This window comes from Salvelinus namaycush, chromosome 3, assembly GCF_016432855.1.
Source record: "Salvelinus namaycush isolate Seneca chromosome 3, SaNama_1.0, whole genome shotgun sequence".
NCBI lineage: Eukaryota > Metazoa > Chordata > Actinopteri > Salmoniformes > Salmonidae > Salvelinus > Salvelinus namaycush.
Window position 1 is genome coordinate 60,787,292 of NC_052309.1, and position 27,586 is coordinate 60,814,877.

General features: G+C 45.2%; 1 protein-coding gene and 1 long non-coding RNA gene across 2 annotated transcripts in view; both read right to left on the minus strand.

The window, feature by feature from the left end:
* LOC120043957 (disintegrin and metalloproteinase domain-containing protein 11-like) overlaps positions 1-8,255 on the minus strand; it is a 40,018-nt gene extending 31,763 nt beyond the window's left edge. Inside the window, exons 1-4 of the mRNA XM_038988554.1 lie at positions 8,168-8,255; positions 6,451-6,545; positions 3,531-3,616; positions 3,025-3,165 (exon numbers count right to left, since the gene is read on the minus strand). Of these exons, the coding sequence (XP_038844482.1) occupies positions 3,025-3,165; positions 3,531-3,616; positions 6,451-6,545; positions 8,168-8,255 (410 nt within the window). The remainder of the gene's footprint in view (positions 1-3,024; positions 3,166-3,530; positions 3,617-6,450; positions 6,546-8,167) is intronic.
* Positions 8,256-16,430: 8,175 nt separating this feature from the next.
* Positions 16,431-26,172, minus strand: LOC120044446. The gene is made up of 3 exons (XR_005476553.1): positions 26,003-26,172; positions 17,351-17,458; positions 16,431-16,737 (listed from the first exon to the last, which is right to left on the minus strand). It is a non-coding gene; the product is annotated as an uncharacterized LOC120044446 (long non-coding RNA).
* Between the last annotated feature and the right edge of the window lie 1,414 nt (positions 26,173-27,586).

Genomic DNA, 27,586 nt, shown 5'->3' on the forward strand with positions numbered 1-27,586 from the left:
TCGCGAACAAATAACAAAATAATCTCCCCTCTATCTATTTAGGAAAGGAGTTAATGGAGAAATTGGAGGAGAGAGTTATGAGGGATGTACTGGTTTGGTGCTTTAGGCACGGCATCCGTCCGACTGAACGTGTTGGTGAGTTGATGTCACCGGGTACCGCTCTCCATACTCGTCCTGAGGTGCGTGCTAGCCGTCTGGTTAAGACAGTGCCTACACCACGCACCAAGCCTCCTGTGCGTCTCCAGAGCCCTGTACGCACTGATCATTCTCCCTGCACTCGCTCTGAGGTGCGTGCCCTCAGCCCGGTACCACCAGTCCCGGTACCACGCACCAGTTCTATAGTGCGCCTCGAGAACTCAGTGTGCCCTGTTCCTCCTCCACGCACTCTCCCTGTGGTGCGTGTCTCCAGCCCAGTGCCTCCAGTTCCGGCACCACGCATCAAGCCTCTGTGCGTCTCCAGAGCCCTGTACGCACTGTTCCTTCTCCCCGTACTCGCCCTGATGTGCGTGCCCTCAGCCCGGTACCACCAGTGCCGGTACCACCACCAGGCCTATAGTACGCCTTGAGAGTCCAGTGTGCCCTGTTGCTGCTCCCCGCACTAGCTGAAGGTGCGTGTCTTTAGCCGGTACCTCCAGTTCGGTACCACGCACCAGGCCTACAGTGCGTCTCAGCCGGCCAGAGTCTGCCGTCTGCCCAGCGGCGCTCCTGAACTGCCCGTCTGCCCAGCGGCGCCTGAATGCCCGTCTGCCCAGAGCGCCTGAACTGCCGTTCTGCCCAGCGGCGCCTGAACTGCCCGTCTGCCCAACGGCGCCTGAACTGCCCGTCTGCCCAACGGCGCCTGAACTGCCCGTCTGCCCAACGCCGTCCGAACTGTCCGTCTGCCAAGCGCCGCATGAACTGCCCGTCTGTACTGAGCCTTCAAAGCCGCCCGCCGTCTGTACTGAGCCTGCAAAGCCGCCCGTCTGTACTGAGCCTGCAAAGCCGCCCTGCCTAGCCGAGCGCCCGTCGCCATGAGCCTTCAGAGCCGTCCGCCAGACAGGAGCCGCTAGAGCCTTCCGCCAGACAGGAGCCGCTAGAGCCTTCCGCCAGACAGGAGCAGCCAGAGCCTTCCGCCAGACAGGATCAGCCAGAGCCTTCCGCCAGACAGTACAGCCAGAGCCTTCCGCCAGACAGGATCAGCCAGAGCCTTCCGCCAGACAGGATCAGCCAGAGCCTTCCGCCAGACAGGATCAGCCAGAGCCGTCAGCGAGCCATGACCAGCAGAGCCGTCATCCAGCAGACCAGCAGAGCCGTCATCCAGCCATGACCAGCCAGAGCCGTCATCCAGCCATGACCAGCCAGAGCCGTATCCAGCCATGACAGCCAGAGCGTCATCCAGCCATGACCAGCCAGAGCCGTCATCCAGCCAGGATCCGCCAGAGCCGTCACAGCCAGGATCCGCCAGAGCCAGCAGCCAGGATCCGCAAGCAGCCAGCCAGGATCCGCCAGAGCCAGCCAGCCAGGATCGCCAGAGCCAGCCAGCCAGGATCCGCCATCCAGTCCGGAGCTGCCGTCCCTCAGTCCGGAGCTGCCGTCCCTCAGTCCGGAGCTGCCGTCCCTCAGTCCGGAGCTGCCGTCCCTCAGTCCGGAGCTGCCCCTTATCCCGGTGCTGCTCCTTATCTTGGTGATGCCCCTTAGTCTGGTGATGCCCCTTATCCCGGTGCTGCCCCTTATCCCGGTGATGCCCCTTATCCCGGTGATGCCCCTTATCCCGGTGATGCCCCTTAATTTAGGTGGGTTTATTTGGAGGGTGGTCATTGAGAGGGGGATACGAAAGCGGGGATTGACTATGGTGGTGGGAACCACGCCAGAGCCTGAGCCGCCACCGTGGACAGATGCCCACCAGACCCTCCCCTAGACTTTTGGTGGTGCGTCCAGAGTTCGCAACTTGAGGGGGGGTTCTGTCACGTTCCTGACCTGTTTTCTGTTAATTTTGTATGTGTTTAGTTGGTCAGGGTGTGAGTTGGGGTGGGCATTCTATGTTTTGTGTTTCATAGTTTAGGTCAGGTGTAATTAGCCTTATATGGTTCTCAATCAGGGACAGGTGTTTGACGTTTCCTCTGATTGAGAACCATATAAAGGTAGGCTGTTCACACTGTTTGTTTGTGGGTGATTGCTCCTGGGTCCGTATATGTTACCACACGGGACTGTATCGGTTGTTTGTAGTCTGTTCCTGTTCGTGAGTTCTTCGGTGTTTATGTAAGTTCCATGTTCAGGTCTGTCTACGTCGTTTTGTTATTTTGTAGTTTGTTGAAGTTATTTCGTGTTTCGTCGTTTGTTTAAATAAAACTTAATTATGTCAAACTATCACGCTGCGCTTTGGTCCAATCCCTACTCCTCCTCTTCTTCCGAAGAGGAGGAGGATGACCGTTACAGCTGTAGTGTCTGACCATATAGAGTGACTGTGTATATATTGCTGTAGTGTCTGACCATATAGAGTGACTGTGTATATATTGCTGTAGTGTCCGACCATATAGAGTGACTGTGTATATATTGCTGTAGTGTCTGACCATATAGAGTGCAGTGTATATATTGCTATAGTGTCTGACCATATAGAGTGACTGTGTATATATTGCTGTAGTGTGACCTATAGAGTGACTGTGTATATATCGCTGTAGTGTCTGACCATATAGAGTGACTGTGTATATATTGCTGTAGTGTCTGACCATATAGAGTGACTGTGTATATATTGCTGTAGTGTCCGACCATATAGAGTGACTGTGTACATATTGCTGTAGTGTCTGACCATATAGAGTGGACGGTGTGTACATATTGCTGTAGTGTCTGACCATATAGAGTGAATGTGTATATATGCTGTAGTGTCTGACCATATAGAGTGACTGTGTTATATTGGTAGTGTCCGACCATATAGAGTGACTGTGTACATATTGCTGTAGTGTCTGACCATATAGAGTGACTGTGTATATATTGCTGTCGTGTCTGACCATATAGAGTGACTGTGTATATATTGCTGTAGTGTCTGACCATATAGAGTGACTGTGGCAGAAGTCCAGCGCTGAGATGATCTGTCTGAAGAACTTCCTGGCCTCTTTAGGCGTCAGTCTGCCCTTCTTCACCAGGTAGTCAAATAACTCTCCTCCTGAGACGTGCTCCAACACCAGATACCTGGGAGGGAGGGAGGGAGGGAGGAGGGAGGGAGGAGGAAATCAAATACTGTATGTTTAAGCATATAATAATACCAAACTAATTCCCCCACTGTACATGGTCATACATACATACATACTCTCACACACTTTGATGTGTACATGCTTAAACATGTATAGGCCTGTTCATGATGTCACACGTTCAGTACAGCACCAATTATCACTCACACACACACAATCGTGCGCACACACACATACACACACACACATGCATGCACACACTCACGCACATACACACAGTATATTAGTATATTAGTATATTATTGAGTTTTGGTACAGTAGAAGAGACGGGCAGAAAGAGAGGGAGAAAGAGGATAATATACTTACAGGTACTTGTTATTCTCATAAACATCATGCAGCTTCAGCACATGAGGGTGCTCTATTAGTTTTAGTATAGCTATCTCCCTCTCCACCTGGAGATAGAGAGAGAGGAGTTACAAACAGAGAGGAGAGAGAGAGAGGAGTTACGAACAGAGAGGAGAGAGAGAGAGGAGTTACGAACAGAGAGGAGAGAGAGAGAGAGGAGTTACGAACAGAGAGGAGAGAGAGAGAGAGAGAAGGTACGAACAGAGAGGAGAGAGAGAAGGAGAGAGAGAGAGAGGAGGTACAAACAGAGAGGAGAGAGAGAGAGGGAGAGAGAGAAAGAGAGAGAGAGAGACAAATATGTATTTGCCTGCCATAGCCTGAGGGACACTGAATAATAACATCTGCATAGTAAGCAGTAACTTACTTATTATGACTGTTATTGTTATTACTGTTATTGTTATTACTATTATTATTGTTGTTTATCATTCCAAATAGTAGTGGTATGGGTGGTAATGGTAATGATATCAGTTTAATGATGGTGGTGGTGGTAGTGGTGGTAATGATGAATAGTTGTAGTACCGATTTAATGGTGAAGATGACCGTTATTTAGTTATAAGTTAGTTATAGTTTAATTTTTTTATTTTTTATTACAATGTATATTGTATACATTGTTGCTTTGGCAATATTGACACAATGTTTTTCATGCCAATAAAGCAGCTTGAATTTGAATTTGAATTTGAGAGGAGGTACAAACAGAGAGGAGAGAGAGAGAGAGAGAGAGAGAGAGAGAGAGAGAGAGAGAGAGAGAGAGAGAGAGAGAGAGAGAGAGAGAGAGAGAAGGGAGAGAGAGAGAGAGAGAGAAAAAGAGGCGGTACGAACAGAGAGGAGAGAGAGAGAGGGAGAGAGAGAGAGGAGGTACAAACAGAGAGGAGAGAGAGAGAGAGAGAGAGAGAGGAGATACAAACAGAGAGGAGAGAGAGAGAGCGAAAGAGAGGAGGTACAAACAGAGAGGAGAGAGAGAGAAAGAGAGGAGGTACAAACAGAGAGGAGAGAGAGAGGAGGTACGAACAGAGAGGAGAGAGAGAGAGAGAGAGAGAGAGAGAGAGAGAGAGAGGAGGTACAAACAGAGAGGAGAGAGAGAGAGAGAGAGAGAGAGAGAGAGAGAGAGAGAGAGAGAGAGAGAGAGAGAGAGGTACAAACAGAGCAGAGAGAGAGAGAGAGAAAGAGAGGAGGTACGAACAGAGAGGAGAGAGAGAGAGGGAGAGAGGAGCTACAAACAGAGAGGAGAGAGAGAGAGAGAGAGAGAGAGAGAGAGAGAGAGAGAGAGAGAGAGAGAGAGAGAAAAAAGAGGCGGTACGAACAGAGAGGAGAGAGAGAGAGGGAGAGAGAGAGAGGAGGTACAAACAGAGAGGAGAGAGAGAGAGAGAGAGAGAGAGAGAGGAGGTACAAACAGAGAGGAGAGAGAGAGAGCGAAAGAGAGGAGGTACAAACAGAGAGGAGAGAGAGAGAAAGAGAGGAGGTACAAACAGAGAGGAGAGAGAGAGGAGGTACGAACAGAGAGGAGAGAGAGAGAGAGAGAGAGAGAGAGAGAGAGAGAGAGAGAGAGAGAGAGAGAGAGAGAGAGAAGGTACAAACAGAGAGGAGAGAGAGAGAGAGAGAGAGAGAGAGAGAGAGAGAGAGAGAGAGAGAGAGAAGGTACAAACAGAGAGGAGAGAGAGAGAGAGAGAGAGAGAGAGAGAGAGAGAGAGAGAGAGAGGTACAAACAGAGCAGAGAGAGAGAGAGAGAAAGAGAGGAGGTACGAACAGAGAGGAGAGAGAGAGAGGGAGAGAGAGAGAGGAGCTACAAACAGAGAGGAGAGAGAGAGAGAGAGAGAGAGAGAGAGAGAGAGAGAGAGAGAGAGAAAGAGGCGGTACGAACAGAGAGGAGAGAGAGAGAGGGAGAGAGAGAGAGAGAGGAGGTACAAACAGAGAGGAGAGAGAGAGAGAGAGAGAGAGAGAGAGAGAGAGAGAGAGAGAGAGAGGAGGTACAAACAGAGAGGAGAGAGAGAGAGCGAAAGAGAGGAGGTACAAACAGAGAGGAGAGAGAGAGAAAGAGAGGAGGTACAAACAGAGAGGAGAGAGAGAGGAGGTACGAACAGAGAGGAGAGAGAGAGAGAGAGAGAGAGAGAGAGAGAGAGAGAGAGAGAGAGAGAGAGAGAGAGAGGAGGTACAAACAGAGAGGAGAGAGAGAGGAGGTACGAACAGAGAGGAGGTAGAGAGAGAGAGAGAGAGAGAGAGAGAGAGGAGTTAGAGAGAGAGGTACGAACAGAGAGGAGGTAGAGAGAGAGAGAGAGAGAGAGAGAGAGAGAGAGAGAGAGAGAGAGAGGAGTTAGAGAGAGAGGTACGAACAGAGAGGAATTAGAGAGAGAGGAGGTACGAACAGAGAGGAGGTAGAGAGAGAGAGAGAGAGAGAGATTGAGAGGAGATAAAGATAGCAGGAACAAGTGCGGAAGTGAGAGATAGCAAAAGATCGATAGAGAGAGCGAGCGAGAGAATGCGAGCGTGCGTGAGTGAGCGAATGTGACAGAGTTTGTGAACACACAGTGCATAGCCTATACACACACCTCCTCTACCCCAGAAGTAGAATACAAAAGAAGAACCAAAGAGGAAGAAAAAGCTGATGACATATTGTATGTCAAAATACATTCATTATTAACGACAGCACGCTGGCTGTCTATATAATGTGCTCCTACAAATGCCTAATAGCAGGCTCATGGCTCTCTCTGTAGGCTACTGGACCTTCAGAAGGACAGACTCGGAGAGCGCCTGAGTCCCAATTGGCACCTTATTCCCCGTGAAGTGCACTACTTTTGACCAGGGCCCATGCTCTGGTCGGAAGTAGCCCACACTGTAGGGAATAAGGGTGCCATTTGGGACACAGGCAGCTTCTTCGGGTTCATACCTTCATGAGGACAGACTCGGACAGCTTCTCTCGGTTCACAATCTTTATGGCCACCTTCTGTCCCGTGATACAGTGCACTCCCAGCTTCACCAAACCTGGGAGAGAGAGGGCAGAGGAGGCGAGGAGATGGGGGGAGAGAGAGAGAAAGAGAGAGAGAGAGAGGGCGGAGGAAGCGAGGAGATGGGGGAGAGAGAGAGAAAGAGAGAGAGAGAGAGGGCGGAGGAGGCGAGGAGATGGGGGGAGAGAGAGAGAAAGAGAGAGAAAGAGAGAGGGCGGAGGAGGCGAGGAGATAGGGGGGAGAGAGAGAAAGAGAGAGAGAGAGAGGGCGGAGGAGGTGAGGAGATGGGGGGAGAGAGAGAGAAAGAGAGAGAGAAAGAGAGGGAAAGAGAGAGAGAGAGAAAGAGAGAGAAAGAGAGAGAGAGAGAGAGAGAGAGAGAGAGAGAGAGAGAGAGAGAGAGAGAGAGAGAGAGAAAGAGAGCGGAAAGTAAGACAAGAAAGAGAGAGAGAAAAGCTCTGAGTTTGTCTTGTTCGTTTTAGTTCCCTTTATTATCAACACCGATCCATTCCCATTCACAACAAGTGAACCAGAACCACACAGGAGACACGGAGGGAGCATGACCTCGCCCATACCATATCGACTTGACTAGGCAGAACCCAATGGCCTAATTCAGCGACTGCAGTCTACATCAATCTGTTTACAGTTCAACCAGTTCAATCCACTAAGGCTACACCGGCCTGTTTCCAGCCCTGTCATCTGACACTCACCAAAACCTCTATAATAAACCAGGCAATTTCAGTCTTCTCTATCGATTTCCATTCCATTCCATTCTATCGATTTCCATTCCAGTCAGCTGGTCACAGGTCTAAACAAGTCTACCGAGGGACAGATTCCCAGACCAGGATTAAGTCGACTCCTAGATTAAAAAGCAGGCTCAGTGGGGAGAAAGTGTTGTTTAGTCCAGGAATAGAGAACAGGCTTCATCTGAGAGTGGTACATCTGCCCTTATTAGATCAGTTCAATCTGCTAGTCCAGTCTCCGCCGTCTAGGAGCCTACTTTACTATGGTGGAGGGTCACTTAGCTCCAATATAAAGGTTCGGGTTTCCCCAGACACAAATGAAACCTAATCCTGGATTTAAAAAAGACGTTTCAATGGAGAATGAGGATTCACTTTAGCCCTGGACTAGGCTTAATCTGTGACCAGTTAGTTAGTTAGTTAGTTAGACTTCAGAGCACCAGGAGATGAAAGATACCGAGATCGGCCCGACTGGGTCCACGACTCTACTGTTACTGTCAATGAGACGCACACCTCAGAGACACATGGATTCATTCGTAAAGGACACAAACAAGCAGACACACGCACACAGCTACTCTCACAACAATAGTACCTGCAACATCATACACATGTAAAAGCTGTGACCGCATGCTTGACATTACTGACCCCAGATATTTGCAAATAGCAATGCTATCGGACATATTGGCCCGTCCGTGTGAGTTGCTAGCACTACCGTGACATTCATCACATACACACACATATTAATACTGAGGACATAATGTCCAGGTGCACATAGAGCGGACTCTTTAGACAACCAATTGTATTTCTCGGCCTAATATATATCAATAGTTACAGATATGACTATTTTCATCTACCATGCATTCATAATAGCAGCTTTTGCGCTTGGTGGCGAGTTTAAAGGGAGCGGTGGAAGTATGCTTACCCGTCTGCCCCTTCCCAAGGGTTTTCTCCAACCGGTAAGGCCCGACGTATTGGGCCGACTGGCCTACGGACAGCTCCATGCTTGTCATGGTGTCCGTGCGTTGAAAGCGAAATGATATGTTGATAAGGAGATCAACTCACTGTTTTTTTCAGGAGGAATTTATAGCTGTCGGTCCTGGCGGCAGAACGGCTCCGCCGTAATAACATTACAGGCGCCTAGCGATGTTGTCACAGGGAGGAATGGAGAGAGCGGTTGTAGTCGTGATGACAATTTCGTGGCCTATAGTCTCGGCTAGGCTACTCCCATGCACTTGCCTTTTTCTATGCGGCTATTGCATACATTTCCCGTCATATAAATTCGGTAAACTCGGTTTATTATCAAGGGCCGTGAATTGACTAAACAGGAATGAAACAAGGGGACGTTAGAAAGTGGAAGAGGGAAACTCGTATGGAGATTTTGACAGGTGCATATTTGAGAAGTCCAAAATAACGGAAGTTATTATGAATTACAATTATTATTAACAATAGACGAAATAAATGTGTCCTATTGTTAATATTGGTATAGACAGATAGAGGTAAGCAGCTGGAATAGCCGATCAAAAACTATTTAATCAGATAGGCTCAATTTAACGGCTAGATTGCACACAATTCTGCACCTCATAGCCTACACCCGATACTGTCATAAGTGATCCCTATAATAACATAATAATGACATTTGTAAAGAATCTTATCATCGTAACATATTTTTGTCTTCCTCCACCTCTTTTTGTTCCATTTTGGTATGTAGCATATCTCTGCTCCGTCCTTCCCGCTATATGAATAGTAATTTTCCGTTATAGCCTCAGAGGGGTTGTTTTCCCAATATCCGGTGCACTCTTCGGATTATCCCAGGCCCTGGTATCAGGAAATAGAGGGGAACAGAGCGTCAAAACAACCACCCTGCTATCCGCACCCGTTCGGACTAGCCTACACTTCTCTCAATCTGTATTCCCCAGTCAACGTCTGTCAACAATTTCGCCTTGCGTTTCTGTTTAGACTAAAATGTATTTTTCTTTCGAGAAATAATAGTTTTCTCTATTATGTGAAACGCTCGAGTTGATGATTGTAATACATCGTGGTTCTACAAAAAAAAAAGCATCTTTAGCTGGCGTAGTACTCTCCTCCCTCCCTCCTCTTTCTTTCCCTTGCTCTCTCCCCTCCCTCCCTCGCCGTCTATGGACATATTACACCATCCCGGCTCGCGCTCCTGCAGCCGCTGGTTCCAAGATTCATCCTTCACCGGCGTCCTTGTGCAGAAAGATGTAGCTTCAGAAGCGATTCGAAAAATATCTGCTTGTCTGTCGAAGTTTTTTGCATCCACAATCCGTCACGGGATAGCCTCCCTTCTGGCCGCAAAAAAAAACGTTATTTTTTCTCTCTCCCCCTCTTCTTCTCCTCCTCATCCGATACGGCAACATCAGCATCCGGGTTCCGTTCCGTCCCCCACCCCCCTTTCTCTCCTACACCCCATCCTTTCCCCGTCTGCCTCTACTTAAAATATGCTCTCCGTCACCTCCTGTTCGCTCACCTACTTCTGTATTCAAACACACCAATTTTTGAAGGGCTGAGGGACACACACATGAAAATACCCTTTCCAACATCTAATGGTGTAAAGAAAAGAAGATACATTTGTTGTTGAATCTTCTTGTAGAATAGAATAGTATAGAATAACAAACCGATTAATTTACTTCCTTTTAATAGTATTCGCACGTCCCTCTTTGGTCAATTTCCACGTCTTTCTTATTTCATCCCAGGCAACACAAAATGTAATACAGTCCTTTACAAGTGTTTAACTAAAAGTATGTTTCTCTTGATCTAGCCTATTGATTGGTAAAATCAGACAGATATTATTAATCTCACGTCATTTCTTTGATGTGTCTCGTTTCTCTCATTAGATGCATCAACAGTCCTAGCGAATGGATACCAATAGCCATTAATAATAGACTAATAGGCATAGCATGTTGCCACACCGTCATACAGTTCCGCATTTGTACAAAGGGTGTAGTACTTGTTCATAGAACTGACTTGGCAGAAAGTAACATACAATATGAATTTCATTGCATGATTTAATGAGATTATTTTTGATAGATTTATTGTCCCAATTATTATTATTTGATATGATGGACTTATTATTAGTGTCTTGCGTCATATATATATATATATATGGGCTTATTATACGACACTAAGCGTATTCAGTGGATCGTTTATAGTGTGTGAATATAATGATACTTTGTGTAAAATGGACTGACTATATCAAATTCCTTCAGATACTATATGGCCTGTATACATTTGAGTGGGCAGTAGGTGCACATTTATTTTTTTACTGCAGTTTTCTTCATAACCACCAGGGGTCAGACTATATGAACAGGCAGATGACATGGAGTTGTAATTCAGTGGTCACCAAATGGTCGATCTGCAATTGATTCAGAAGCCCTGCACACCAGGGCTGCATTCCAAACACTTAAGACAAACGCGAATTGAATTATGGGGCATTTCAGGTCCGAAGAGAAAATAATTGTACACTCGCAAACTCCATTAAAAACGAGGGCTGAGGGGCTTACGTTGCAAACTTCCCTTGCTTGGCTAATCATTTGGACCGACGACAAATATGGCCGCGGGGATTCCCCCAAGGGCTGCGGGTTTAGGTCCGAAGGCTGTCTACTTTGAGTTTGAAACGCAGCCCAGGTAGGCAAAGTGTATACATTTGGGACCATTACATTTGTCTGAAAACACAAACACCCCCTACCAGGCGTACCGGCAGATCTGTGGCTAAATCGAGTGCGCCTACTGTGCTGGCCAATTGGATAGCTCATATCACCGTGCAAACAGCTTCGAAGACCCGGCTACAGCAAAGTTTGATACTAGCCAACTTTAGATTTCATGACTTTTAAAAACATGACCAGAGAGACCGTCAAAATAATACATCAAATAGCTGCTGTTTTTATGAGTCGGCACTGTAAACACTGTTTTTATTCATCACTATTACAAAATATAAAACGGCAGCTGCAATGGATGAGTAGCCAAGTGTATCGATAGCTCAGCGTTTTTATTATTATTAGCAGCTTGTGTCTATTTTAATATCAAGGAATATTTCACTTTCTCTGGTCATAGGAACAACATGAATTTGTGCATGAAGCAGATGAGATGCGGCTCGAGTTTAAGAAGGTGTCCGCTCTATGCTCAGTCTAACCGGAGGAGAGGAACCAAAGGAGAGAGCAGTGACCGTTAGAGGCGGTAGCAGCTCTGCTGCTATCTCCCTACCTCCGCTTAGACTAATGCGGTGTTCAAAACTGCGAATTTGTAAATCTCCTACTTCCGACTTCAGTGCGTTCAAGACAACTGGGTTCTCTGGAAAAAACGAGATCAGACTGGGAATAAATCGTTTTGAACGGTCATCCAACTCGGAATTTCAAGTCGGAAAACTCAGGCATCTTTTCTAGAGCTCCGACTTCCCGACCTGAATATCGCTGATGTCATGATTTGAACTCGTTTTTCTCCCTAGTTCCCAGTTGTCTTGAAAGCACCATGATCAGGACGCAAGGTACATCAGTCCGGTAAAATAAAAAAGCAAATTGTTGAAATTTATGCTCAGCAATGCCTCGCAAGTGCTACGCCAACTGATCTATTTTATTAACAAAGCTTGTGTTTGAAATATAATATGGTCTGAGAAGAACATCGCTGGCATATATAGCCAATATGCTGTATTAATGTATTATGCCTACTGCACAAACCTCATTCCTACAGAACTATTTTTATTAGGTTCAAATAAATAAAATGTAAGTCATGTTTAAAGGTTGGTGACCACTGGTGTAATTGATTGAAGTCTTCTTATCCCGTGTATATCCACAGACAGTATTCAGTTAATCCTGTTAGTGTCTTTACAACGAATCCTTCTCAACAACCGATAGAGTTCAGACTGTTGACCAGTCAGGTCAAGCAGCAGTTAACTTAGTGGTTCGATCATTGGGCCAATAACCAAAAGGTTGCTGGGTCGAATCCCCGACTGGACAAGGTAAAAAGCTGTCGTTCTGGCTCTGAACAAGGCAGTTAACCCACTGTTCCCTGGTAGGCCGTCATTGTAAATAAGAATTTGTTCTTAACTTACTTGCCTAGTTAAATAAAGGTTTAAGAAAAGCAGGTATAGTACTATGGTGTAGGCTACTATGTGCCTTAATAGACCAGCGGGGAGTTTAAAATGGTATGTACCACATACACTACCACCTCCCAGTAGGGCTGAGTGGTATACTGTGTTTTACGATATACCAGTATTGATGCATGGACCGGTTTGGGTTTTTACTTTACCTTCTATAACGGTATTTGAATGTTTGGTTTGTTAAATGTGATACGCCGTTTAACGTCCATTTTTATCATTTACTTCGCTACTTCTCTCCCTCCATGCCGCTTTCCACACAGACCTAGCCCCGCCCCCTGTCACTCAATGAGCGCATGTGTTGTTCCTTGACCGCGATACATTTGCGTTCAGTCTGCATGGTCAATGCAGCGCATTGAAACAATGTTGTTTTCGCTTTGTCTCTTCATACAAATCCAGTAGTATTCTATAATTACACTATTAGTTTATGTTGCTTACATCTGCAAACAGCTAGTTTGTCTGTTCTTAGCAAGTTGGGCCTAAATCTTGTTAGCCGCTAATGCTAATCGCTAGGTAGCTAGCTAATAAATGTACTGAGTCAGAGCAAACATAATTACTTATACAGCCTGATAATAACAGTGATGGTGTAGACCTAAATCAGCATGTTTGTGCTACAGTACCTTCTAAATCAAAGAGGAATACAAGAAGCATGCATGTGTTAGCTACATGAACTAGCCAAGAGAAAACACACAATGTAGCCAAAGATTATAGGGTCCCCTAGGAAGCAATTATCAACATTGGTTCCTACCCTATCACAATAACTCCTCCCTGGCATTTTCATGTCAAAAAACACTATTCAAAGTGCCCACTATCATATTCTAACTATAGAATTAGAATAATCATTCTATTTCCATGATTCCAACATTTCACCGAAGTGTTTTGCTCTAAATCACAAGTGAAATCGCTATTGCAACATTTGGTTCAAAATACGTTTGAGATTGTTTGCCCATATCGTGCAGCCCTACGTGGCAGTGTGGAAATGATCTCAAATGAGTGCAGAAAATGCAGAAATTTATGAAAATGCAAAAAATATATATTTTGGGTTGAAGTTGAATTGAACAGTAGAAAATAAGAAGAATGGAGAAGGACCCATTGAAATCACTTAGAATGTATGTGTTGCCACCCTGAGGTCATGCACTACATAAGTAGTAAAAATACATTTTAGAAATGTTATAGTTTAAAAACATAAAATATCGTCAAATTTTTTTTTTTAATAGCGTGATATGATATTTTGGCCATATCGCCCAGCACTACCTCCCAGTAACGTGGGCTCCCCGCGTCTTTATCCCCAGTCAAATCAAGCAAGTGTACTACTGTTCCCTTTTAAAGTCCCGGGGGAAAGTTTACCAGCGGGCAGTTTAAATGGTATGTACCCCCGTCCACATAGACTACCCCACCCCTTCTCAACGCCCCCTTTCCATATGCCTCCCAGTAACGTCCCGCCCCTCGTCCCTGACACATAACTCTGGGATGAACCGAAATATCTCCTCCCTCAGCAAAATTCCATTCAGGCATAGGAGTCCCACTGAAGATCCAGGGGTCCAGTGAGGTTAGAGTAAATATGTCTGGATTGAGCGCTGTCCTGCGGGGTATACAAAGCAAGCTAGATCCACTCAGGGTTTTCTAAAGCTAACCAGCTTCAGTTAGCTTCACCTTTCAATTCAGGCTTCATCCTTACTACGACGGTAGATATTACGCGGCCACCTGCCGCTAACTCTAGCATGTTGCACATGGCTAATCAAACGCCAAACTCTTCGTTGAGACAATGCTGAAACATCAATCCATGGGCGAGTCAGTGCCACATTTTAATTTGTGCCGTAATTAAAACGAAAGAAAAGTTATCTTGCAAATTCAGCAAGCTATGGTGTGGAATATGCTTTTATTAGTGCCATCTTTATTTTATTTCTTATCATTTATGCCGACTTTGGTGTCCTTATTAATGCACTCACCTTTTTCCCCCCACTCCTATTAAGTCATACTGTGCGTGAAGTTTAAAATGTATTCAGTCATTAGTACATTTGCCAAGTGATGAACTATTTTTTTATTCACAAAACATTTGATTAATAAAATATTGAATCAGTCTTCCTCAAATCAAGGGGATGATGATGCAATCTTTGCAAGAGGGAGGCAATCTGATTTCAATGGTTCTCAAATCGTGGTTCAGACATTTCATTCAGGGTAAGTGGAGTTAGCCTGCCCCGGAGCTGGTTAGTTCTGAAGGATTTGTTGCCATAGAAATTTACCTGGCTAAAAGGTGAGCCACTTTCGTATGATCGGTTATCCCAAGTTGGCCAAAGTTGCCTTGTTAACTCCTCAAACCTGTTTTGTAAGATATCCCTCGGGTGAGTGGTTTGTTTGTGTGTCAGGAGGAGGGAGGTTGGGTAAAGGTATGTTCTTTCACATGGAACATTCCTAGGAACGTAGTTGTTACGCACACACACCCTCTATCCCTCACATGCATGTACAGTACCACCACCTACATTGCAATATCTCCTCTCCCATACACAGTCCACACATGCATACTAACCCTAATCCATAGCTAGTGGATCTCCTTTCTCACACACTCAGTTCACAGAGCATTTAACTCACGTTTACAGATATCAAATCGACTACAAGCGATAGTCTTAAGACTTCATGGTCTGGCGTCCACTTATGTGGCGCTCCTAGTTATGTGTTGTGCTATGTCCCACTGCCCAGCCCCCTTCACACTCACACCCTCCTTACATGCACACATATTCCTTGCACGTGGTTCCATCTCTCTCTCTCCCCCATCAGCTGTCTGATTCTGGAGCCCCGTGGGGTACATTGACACTTGCATGTACTCACATCCCGATTAGCCTTGGAGTCTACTCACACACACCATAGAAAGTGTGTGTGTCATACCTCCTTGAACCCAACCTCACCCACCTCTGGGCCTTCAGCCAATCTGCAGGACAAACACATATGCACTTAACCCTCAATGTCAGGACCCATTGATCCTGTGCAGTGTGTGGCTGAGTCGCAGTTCTACACCCTTTTCCAGAAGTGTACTTGCACGTTTCCCATCATGTTTTTAAAAGCATATGATTGGTGTAAGCATTAGCTGGAGTCCGTTTACACCATTGTTCAATCCGTATGCGAAAGAGCAAGTGTACAGTTTGGTAGAAGGGTGGAAAATGGGGATGCAGGCTCTGTGTGCCTAGTTCAGAGTGCGTTCGTGTAATCAGTGAGAGTTAAGAGTGCATCAGTCGCATTTGGCAGATTAAGGCTTAACTGCATTAGTCAAATTAAGGGTTAATATCTCATGGTCCTTTAAACCCATTACAAAGAGACAGAATAGTCCCAGGTTCAAACGCTTTCGGATTAAAGAGTTTAATCTTAAAGTAAAAGTGCAAAGAGCGACGACGTCTTAAAATTAGACACATTCACCAGCTTTTGATGGTCTGAGCCCGTATTCATAAAGCACCTCAGAGTAGGAGTTCTGATGTAGGATAATGTCCCCCTCCAATCTTATTCATTAGGCGCTAAAAAGGCTAAACTGATCCTAGATCAGCACTCCCAAGAAGCTTTATAAATAGGGGCCCTGGTCTGCAACAGGTCTAAAAACCCAAAGCCATAGCCCAATTCAGAACATGAAACTGTAGAGACTGGCTAGCCGACAACGTCAGGAAAACGATGAGCACGCTTCAAATGGGGAAGAAGTCTGCGTGTTGTGACTATGACAGGAAGCTGCCACGTGGGGAATCGTCAGTGGCACGTTTCAGCTAGTTCTTGATACCGTGGTCTTGTTTTAACTGATGTCACGTCTATGCTAATATGGCTCAAATTCGCTAGCTAGCTAACCAGCAACTGTAACGATGTATTTAAGAGACAAGTGCTTATTGTGCACATTAGGTTTTCAATAAACATTGGAGACGAAACATAGTTTACATGTCAACAATCTAAGCCAACAAAGTCTGTTTTGCCCCATAGTTTTGCACGCGTCGGTTTTGTTGCTAAACAACCAACCCGTCTATTGAGGTTACAAAACTGTTCAAAGAACCCAGAATGACATTTCACATCACATTTAAAAAGAGAAGCAAAGCAAGACGCAAAATGTTATACCAATTTCTTTTAGACTTTATTATTCCATTTTAAATGTATGCATCTCAAGTGGACAATTTACATAAAACCCATAGGCTCGCAGGGAATTGTCTACCAATGGATGTACTCAGCCACGGTGGGAGCAGAGCAGGGGATACAAATCGGAAGACACCATTTAAGCTTCGGGGGGGGGGAGTTGGGGAGGGAGGTAAGAGGTGGAGGGTTTTTGCCAGGCGCCGAACACCGCCAGTATCATTCAGCCCAGTGGTCGTTGTGCAGAAGGGAATACTGGGAAACATGGAGAACTCAATGCAGTGGGCCTGGAGAGAGAGTGAGTGAGAGAAAGTGTGCAGGAACAGAAAAGAGGTAGAGAAATTAGTTTCAGTCATACTGGCTTAACATCTGCCTCCCTGGCTAGAGTGGATAGACTGGCTGGCACACCATAAGCCAGGTCCTGCAGGCTATTCAAATCAAATTGTATTGGTCACATACACATGGTTAGCAGATGTTATTGCGAGCGTCACGAAATGCTTGTGCTTCTAGTTCCGACAACAACTACCAAATACACACAAATCTAAGTAAAGGAATAAGAATATATACATATAAATATATGGACGAGCAATGACATAGGCAAGAGGCAATATGCAGTAGATGGTATAAAATACAGTATATACATATGAGATGAGTAATGCAAGATATGTAAACATCATTAAAGTGATTAGTGATCCATTTATTAAAGTGGCCAATGATTTGAAGTCTGTATGTAGGCAGCAGCCTCTCTGTGTTATTCAATTCACATTCCATGAGTGTGCCCCAATATTCAGCGAAGCATTTCCTGTGGCATTACAGAAAGTCCATTCCTGGACAAAGAAAGGTTGGCTTTAGTGTTTTAGGAGTCTTATCAGGACACAGCGACCCTGCATGTGAACTTACATTTCCTGTGAGTCTAGCTCCTCCTCCCCTCACGACGCCTCCGCTGCACTCTTCAGACAGGCTGCAAACGCCTCCATCAGATCCTTACAGTCACCGCCCTCCTTCACACTGCAGAGAGAACACAACCACATGGTTAGGACCTCTGATGTGGGGGACCTTGGATCCTCTCCTCCAATGCTAGTAACAGTTTGACAGATTTCTTTGAAGCATTTAGATAGGTTGGCATCGAGCTCAGCACCAAATGATCCCTGTCAACTCAACTAAAGATGTTTTGGCGTCAAGCCGTCAGCCCTGAAGTGTCCTGGTCCTACCCTGTCCCAGTATGACCTTTTCTAAACAATGCTGGCATTCCTCAGATTGAACCAAGTCAAACTGGTCATACAGACAGACACTGCCCTCACTAAAAGGAGTGAACTGGTTACATAGGTAGAGAGTGTTGGCAGACTGGTCGAGGGAGATTATTTCAGGAACTCGGCACCAAACAGCGGGCAGACACTGACACAACGCATTAGGGTGATGGGGCGAAAGGGACCGAGAGGAGGGAGGCGGGAGAGAGAGAGGGATAAACCCATCTGTGAGGGAGGGCGGACATCAGGGAGAGCGAGTGATTGCGTGACGACGCAAAACGGATGACGAAAAGTATGGGTAGGAGGGCAATGGTCAGAGACAGCAGGAGGGGATGGATTGACTGACATGGCTGTCTGCAACCCCACACTACCTCACCATTCACCAGGGGGCATTTCCGGGTGCACCTGCACCCCTCTTGGTTCCATGCCTCCGGGTGCACCTGCACCCCCCTTGGTTCCATGCCCCTCCCCCCACCCCACCCCCTTGTCACTGGGCTGATCTCTATGATGTAACTCACAGCTGGTCTCTGCAGATTAAAAAGGTTTATGCAGCCGGTTGCTAGGGGGGGGGGGGAGAAGGGTCGTTTGTGAATCTGTAGTGTGTGTGTGTCAAGTGAGTCACTGAATGCATAAGAGTGTACGGTAGGCAGAGGCATGAGTGTGTGCGGTAGGCAGAGGCATGGGGGAGGGTGGGGGGAAGTGATGCGGAGGCAGCAGAGATGACCCAACAGCAGCACAGAGGACCTGGCCCTGAGGCTGTTTGGCCAGATAATCCATCCACCATAAACACCCCCTGCTTTTAACACAGAGAGGAAGTGCTAAAAGACATAGATATGACTGGACCAAACCTACTATGAGAAGCAGGGGGGATAAATCCAAAACAGGCAGCCATTTTAATAATGAAATGACATTGAACTATAATGGAGGGAGGGAAGGGAAAGAGGGATGGATAGAAACACATTCATTCTGCCACTTGTGGGTGCCCCACAAGTGTAGCCCGGGGCTTCGTCAACCAACCAAACCAATTAGGCTTCGTTATGTAATGCTGCCTGAACAGAACAGAACTCCCCTGTCTGTCCGGCTTCAGCTCCACACAAATGATTGGGGGAATCCTTTGTGAATGAACCAAGGGGATAACTTTTGGGGTTTGAATATACTGTACATAAAAAAATATTAGTTTCAAGTTAAAATCTTGGGATTGAGTGATCAACATGCAAGAGTCATCTGCAGCAGAGTGTTACCTCTGGGCATCATAGAGGTTGCAAAGGCAGCGAACGGTGACATCACCGTGATAGCGATCACACAACATTAGGGGGGTGGGGGGCATCAGTCACGTTACGGCACCGCCCCCATGTTGGCATGGCAATGGGCACCGACAACTTTAGCGCGCAACACAGAGCAAGTTAAAGAGGGTAGGATAGGGTGACAAGGGCTGGGTTTGTATGGGAGGAAGATGACCGATCAGGTGGTTGGACTGGTGGAAACACTGCCTTTACAATCATGAAATTAAGATGTGAATTATTTAGGGCTGTCGGGCCACTAGTTGTGTGTGGGTCAGCGGTTTGTTTATTAGCAATTGCTAATAACCTGCCCGATTTAGATATGTTTCTGCTTATAATTTCCAACATTTTGGTAGACTATTTGTTAGTCAACTTGTCTGTAATTAGATACATGCAGCTTCTCTTCTGTCATTAAACAGTTGAAGTCGGAAGTTTACATATACTTAGGTTGGAGTCATTAAAACTCGTTTTTCAACCACTCCACAAATTTCTCGTTAACAAACTATAGTTTTGGCAAGTCGGTCAGGAGAGTAATTTTTCCAACAATTGTTTACAGACAGATTATTTCACTGTATCACAATTCCAGTGGGTCAGAAGTTTACATACACTAAGTTGACTGTGCCTTTAAACAGCTTGGAAAATTCCAGAAAAAGATGTCATGGCTTTGGAAGCTTCTGATAGGCTAACTGACATAATTTGAGTCAATTGGAGGTGTACCTGTGGATGTATTTCAAGGCCTACCTTCAAACTCAGTGCTTCTTTGATTGACATCATGGGAAAATCAAAAGAAATCAGCCAAGACCTCAGAAAAAAAATTGTAGACCCCCACAAGTCTGGTTCATCCTTGGGAGCAATTTCCAAACACCTGAAGGTACCACATTCATCTGTACAAACAATAGTACGCAAGTATAAACACCATGGGACCACGCAGCCGTCATACCGCTCAGGAAGGAGATGCGTTCTGTCTCCTAGAGATGAACGTACTTTGGTGAGAAAAGTGCAAATCAATCCCAGAACAACAGCAAAGGACCTTGTGAAGATGCTGGAGGAAACAGGTACAAAAGTATCTATATCCACAGTAAAATAAATCCTATATCAACGTAACCTGAAAGGCAGCTATGCAAGGAAGAAGCCACTATACCAAAACCGCCATAAAAAAAGCCAGACTACGGTTTGCAACTGCACATGGGGACAAAGATCATACTTTTTGGAGAAATGTCCTGTGGGCAGATGACAAAAATAGAACTGTTTGGCCATAATTACCATCGTTATGTTTGGAGGAAAAGGGGGGGAAGCTTGCAAGCCGAAGAACACCATCCCAACCGTGAAGCATGGGGTGGCAGCATCATGTTGTGGGGGTGCTTTGCTGCAGGAGCGACTGGTGCACTTCACAAAATAGATGGCATCATGAGGAAGGACAATTATGTGGATATATTGAAGCAACATCTCAAGACATCAGTCAGGAAGTTAAAGCTTGGTCGCAAATGGGTCTTCCAAATGGACAATGACCCCAAGCATACTTCCAAAGTTGTGTCAAAATGGCTTAAGAACAACAAAGTCAAGTTATTGGAGTGGCCATCACAAAGCCCTGACCTCAATCCCATAGAAATTTGTGGGCAGAACTGAGAAAGTGTGTGCCGAGCAAGGAGGCCTACAAACCTGACTCAGTTACACCAGCTCTGTCAGGAGGAATGGGCCAAAATTCACCCAACTTATTGTGGGAAGCTCGTGGAAGGTTACCCGAAACGTTTGACCCAAGTTAAACAATTTAAAGGCAATGCTACCAAATATTAATGTAAACTTCTGACCCATTTGGAATGTGATGAACGAAATAAAAGCTGAAATAAATCATTCTCTCTACTATTATTCTGACATTTCACATTCTTAAAATAAAGTGGTGATCCTAACTGACCTAAGACAGGGAATTTTTACTCTGATTAAATGCCAGGAATTGTGAAAAACTGAGTTTAAATTTATTTGGCTAAGGTGTATGTAACCTTCCGACTTCAACTGTATGTTGCCCTAGAAGACTAAATAAATCCTTGCTCACCAGAATGTCATACATCAATATAATGAATGCTTCAATCTAGTTGGCATTGGTAAAGTTCTGTCATCTCTGCATCTTTTGCAGAGCAAAGATGTTTAGGGACCGGGGAGAAAATACAATAAAAATTTTAAAAAAGAGAAAGATTGTGCAAAATCTCCAAATCAGCTGTTTGATCGGTTTCAAGGGAATATACTGAACCAAAATATAAACGCAACATGTAACAATTTCAAAGATTTTACTGAGTTTCAGTTAATGAGGAAAATCAGTCAATTAAAATAAATTCATTAGGCCCTAATCTATGGATTTCACGTGACTGGGAATACAGATATGCATCTTTTTTTTTTTTTTTTTAGTTATCTGTAACTAACAAAGAGCCTCAAAATGGGCCTCGGTATCTCATCGCGGTATTTTTGTGCATTCATCTTACCAATCGATAAAATGCTAATTGTGTTAGTTGTCTGCAGCTTATGCCTGCCCATACCATAACCCCACCGCCACCATGGGGCAGTCTGTTTACAATGCTGACATCAGCAAACCGCTCGCCCACACGACGCCACACACATGATCTGCGGATGTGGGGCCGGCTGGACGTACTGACAAATTTCCTAAAACCTAGTTGAAGAGGCGGCTTATGGTAGAGAAATTAACAATCAATTCTCTGCCAACAGCTCTGGTGGACATTTCTGCAGTCAGCATGCCAATTGTACGCTCCCTCAAAACATCTATGGCATTTTTTAACAAAAGCGCATTTGCGAAAAAAGCACATTCGTTGCACAAATGTACCTAACCATAAACATCAATGCCTTTCTTATTAAAATCAATACACAGAAGTATATATTTTTAAACCTGCATATCTAGTTAAAATAAATGCATGTTAGCAGGCAATATTAACTAGGAAAATTGTGTCACTTCTCTTGCATTCAGTGCAAGCAGAGTCAGGGTATATGCAACAGTTTGGGCCGCCTGGCTCGTTGCGAACTGTGTTTCTTCCTAACAAAGACCGTCATTAATTTGCCAGAATTGTAAATAATTATGACATAGCATTGAAGGTTGTGCAATGTAACAGCAATAGTTAGACTTAGGGTTGCCACCCGTTCGATAAAATACAGAACAGTTCCGTATTTCACTGAAAGAATAAACGTTTTGTTTTCGAAATGATCGTTTCTGGATTTGACCATATTAATGACCAAAGGCTCGTATTTCTGTGTGTTTATTATAATTAAATCTATGATTTGATATTTGATAGAGCAGTCTGACTGAGCGGTGGTAGGCAGCAGCAGGCTTGTAAGCATTCATTCAAACAGCACTTTCCTGTGTTTGCGAGCAGCTCGTCGCAGTGCTTGAAGCACAGCGCTGTTTATGACTTCAAGCCTATCAAATCCCGAGATTAGGCTGCCAATACTAAAGTGCCTATAAGAACATCCAATAGTCAAAGATATATGAAATACAAATGGTATAGAGAGAAATAGTCGATGCGTCATAATCCCTATAATAACTACAACCTAAAACTTCTGAACTGGGAATATTCAAGAACTGGGAATATTGAACCACCAGCTTTCATATGTTCTCATGTTCTGAACAAGGAACTTAAACGTTAGCTTTTTCACATGGCACATATTGCACTTTTACTTTCTTCTCCAACACTGTTTTTGCATTATTTAAACCAAATAGAACATGTTTCATTATTTAATTGAGACTAAATAGATTTTATTTACGTATTATATTAAGTTAAAATAAAAGTGTTAATTGTTCATTCAGTATTGTTGTAATTGTCATTAGTACAAATACATAAAAATCGGCCGATTAATCGGTATCGGATTTTCTTTGGTCCTCCAATAATCGGTATCTGCGTTGAAAAATCATAATCGGTCGACCTATAGTTTGGAGTATTAAAGATAATATGGTCGACAGTATCTGAATTGGGCTTCAATAGTGAGTGCAAACTGTATATATAACGTAGGCTGTCCTAATGGAAAATAAGGGATGCTTAAAAAAGGGCACCAAAGAGGGGGGAACCATCCAGACCAGTACCCTAAAGAAAAGAGAGTAGGGACACGGAACCAACATCATCCAGCTTGTGAGCAGCGCCCAACATTTAAACAACTTTGAAGTTGGTTACTGGGCCTGTCTGAGTAGGGAACTAAGAGTGACCTAAAGTCACGACCCAGTGAAGAGTTCAATGGCATTGGGACGACTGCGAGTGAACAACTATGGAGGGGACTAAGGGAAGGCCCACAATGACAGGGATATCATTCTAGGACCAATACAAACATTGTCTGAGTCTCAAATGGTTCACTGGGCTCTGGTCAAAAGTAATGCACTATATATAGGAAATAGGGTGTCATTTGGGACAGAATAATTATCTATGGAGCAGGAGGAGAAGATAGATCAAAGCTATGATAAAAATAAAGAAAATAACTGCGAATGACTTGGTTGGTTTCCAGTTGGAACTCTGTTGTAGCTACAGGGTCTCGAATTGCGTTGACAGTGCATACCATCCAAGTAAACCATACTTTCTGTCAAGCAGAGCAAGCACACACGTCTATATACAAGCCATCGGCCAGGGTCTGTGTGGCTGGCTAGAGTGTTGGCTGACAAGTTACACACAGTTAAGGAAGACTCCCAAAGTTACCACAGAACCACATTTCAAAGTACACAGCAGGACCCATACAGGTAGTAGACGTCCTGTAACATTTTAATGTTCAAAGCGGCCGTTAGTTATCCGAGTCATACATTTACACGTCTAACTTTTAGGTCTCCATGTCCTGACTATGAGATACACTACATACCCTGGGTAACGAGGAGGTCAGTAAGGCACCTACAAAGCACACACAAATACCAGGTTCAAAGGTCAGTCAATGCAGGTTCTAGAATGTTAAGGCCGGGGGCCGCAAACTGAGCTCAAAGTGCTTTCCAGAGGACTTGTTTGGCCCAATACCAAACTGACCCCTAGACCCTAAGGCATGTGTACTTATGGATAACCGAGGGTTATACAGGTGTAACCAACAACATGACATTTGTTTGAGTTTGAAGCCGTCAAGGTGACCCCTCCAACTAATCCATGTCTTTCTAGGTGACATGTCAGGGCACGCCAAGCCAGCCAAGATGGCCGCAGTCAGCTGTGCATCATGTGATGCCGTTTAAAAAAATATATACAGTATGTTTGCAAGTTCCAAGGGAAGTCGGCAACATGATCATGATCTACGGCCATAGGACAGGACATGGTATCCTGGACGTTTACACACCAATCCATGCGTGACTATTTAGGATTCACAAGTGGAAGCTCGAAATACATTGTCCTGGTATACATTACTCAGTCAGCCCTCTGGTACAGCTAGCTACGCTGCCTTCAGCAGGTCCACTGCCATCACGTGGACCAGGTTACAGGATACAGTACCATTTGAGCTCGTCAATGACAAAACCCCAAGGACCGTGAGGTTAACAGTAGAACCCTGGCCTGTAGGTTAACAGTACAACCGTTGCCTGTAGGATTAACAAAGTGTCCTGAAAAATTGCACCCATACAGCACAGGGCCCTTGACTCATTTTCAAAGTAGATGTGATTTACCGTGGCATCGACCAAAGTGCTGTACACTGTACAGAAAATATTATTATATAAAGAAAATGCAATATATGCCCTTGACCCAAGTGTTGAGAAAGCCTTCATCTAGTTTCTAATGCAAAATTGACAAATTATAAAATAATAAATGCTGAGGTAAAGGGCACTTGATGCAAAGTGAACTATAGTAGAGGCCTACAACGTGCATCAACACTACACTCTATTCATAAAAAGGTGCCATACCACAAACATAGGGAACTTAATTCAATGACATTCAATTGACCATGACTCAAGACCGCTATAGGCCCACTGAAAATGTTACTAAAACAAAACTTTACATCCAGCAGCCAACCTAGCCCATCCCTAGCATGCCCTGCAACCTACCACCCCCTAAACCCTTATCTCATCCCTCACACCCATCGGGCAGGACGTATCTGGCCTATACAGCCTAGGACACTCCAGGGCCTAGCCCTAGCCTATCCTAGCTCCGAACCCTGCAACAACACATCAAAATACAACACCAATGGTCAAGATGCGTCTTGGTTTTGGTGCAATGTCAATGTGACGATTGACAGAGTTGAAAACTGCCGAAGGCGAGAGTAGACACGTTACATCAGCCATCGAACCGGGCTTTGACATTGCACTGTCATTGAGCCCTCACACACACACAACCATCCAGGTTTCCTGTGTCTACGCATTTCTAGAGATAAAACCATGAATAATCTCACTCTGCACTAATCTTGCAGAGGGAAGACAGAGGTGGGGGGGAATGTCCACACCTGTCGGGACAATGAAGCAGTGAGTTAGCGACGGCTAACGCTCACTCAGCGCTGTTGACACAGCAAGGCCAGGGAAGCTGAGCGGGGACAGACATGGCAACATAACGAGGGGGGGGGGGGGGGCAGCGAGCGGGAGAGAACATGACGTAGGCAAATTCCCTGCCTTCGATCAGGCGTGTGCGAGAGACTGCCGTGCTTTGACCCCCAAGACCCCTACGTGCGGACCCCCCATTACACTACAATAGGACCCCCCCTAACGACAATTTAAATTCAGTTACATTTAGAACATTGGAATTCTTCCATCACCATGCACTGCATTACTCAACTGTCCCACCATTTTATCATGGCGCAACACAAGGATGCCACACGACATCAGCCCATCATGCACCGCTATAGCCTGCCTCTAAACCTGCAAGTGACGCGGGGGGGGGGGGGAGAATTCCACTAGCCGCTTCAAATAAACATAACTCGAAATCCACTTGGATACACTGGGAACCTCCAAGTGAAATGCACTAGAAGCACTGCGGCTTTGCCATGTCCATCCATTGAGTTGGAAGCCATGGATGGACATCCCGGAGACGTTGGTCCCGGTGGCAATGGAGGACACAGAGAAAACCACAGCTGTCCGTACGGACACTCACCATTTGTCCAGGTCCGCCTTGATGCTTGCACATGCGGCAGGGACGGGGGCCTCAGCGGGAGCGGCGATCTCGGAGTCTGACATGTCTGTAGAGTTGCCGTGTGTGGGAGTGTCTCCTCTGTACGCCTGTGGGTTGAGTGTTCCAGAGAGAGAGAGGAAGAGAGTGAGAGGAGAGAAGAGAGCAGAGGAGCGTGTTAGTGGGAGGGGCAAGTGAACACATGAGGGGAGGGGAGAAAATGTAACGGGGCAGGACACATGTGAAAATAAGGGTCAGCTCAGTGACCCAGACAAAGTTCAGAGGGAAAACAAATCAAGTGGAAAAATGGGGTAGAGTGGAGATGAGTTCAATAGACTAAAAATGACACTTCAAATATCATGAAAGGCCAGATGGATACCCTTAATGTTCATGTAGGCCTACAATTCATGCACCAACGATGTGGCAGTTGGCAACCCATACCAACAACCGTGTATTAAAGCAGCGGACAAAGCAAAAGTGACATTTTTGCGCGCACTTCGCCACAGAAGCGCACGTTTTGGGGCCCGTGCGCGCACACGAATATGGAGCGCTGAGCGCAGCAGAAGGAAACATTTTTAAATCCATCAAAGCAAAAGGATCCCTGCACGACCCATGGACGAGTGCCACCTACTGGCCTGTTCAAGAAATGACGCACCCACTGTAGTAATGCCTGAAAAGGTCACCCCAAATAATGATGGATAACGTATACATCAGTTGGTAAGCAAAGCACGACTCCTACAATTAGCCTATAGCTCAACTTTAAACAAGTTTTTCTAAACATGAAGATTTTAACTACTAGTCAGTAGTACATACAGGAGTTTTAAAAAATCAAGCATGTTTAGGCTATGGAACATAATGGGCGTGTTTGAGGGGTAAAGCGAAAGCAACCGACTGCAGACAAAAGTCGAGGAGTGAAGTCAGGGAGGTGCATGTGAGACGTCCGAAAGTCAGACACTAATGTGGTTTTCGACCAGCGAGGCTCAGATCAACATGACAGTTTTGCCATTGTTTATAAAAGTTGTTCTTTGTAATGTCGAAATAAACATGGCTCCAACCGCCATATCACACACTCACAAACTGAACTGGTATGCGTGTGCGTTGTACAATCAATGACAGAGAGAGACTAAAATATCACATTCATTTGTATATATGCTATCCACTGTATAGCCTACGTCAAGTTGGTTCCTGTTTCAGTCTTGTCTTTGGTCTCATTCGCTTGGGTTAAAAAAACATCCTAATGATTGGTTGACAATAAAGCCTCCCACAATGCAGGTGATGGATGCAGGATGAAGTTAGTGAAGAGCAAGTGCAGAAACTTGCAGTCACATATTCATGACCTTTGATCATATGATTTCTGTAAAGCTCATGCAGTCCACATGTCAACACACTTAAAAGCGGTGACCAACGACGGTCTCCGACCAGACAAAAGCGATCTGCTCGAACGCTCCCATTTCCTCGGCAAAGGCGGCAGTGTCTGTGAGGCCCAATTCGCGCCCTTGCATGAACAGATCTATAGGATTCTCAAGGGCACGGACATACAACCGTCATACAAGTTGTTATCTTCAAAGG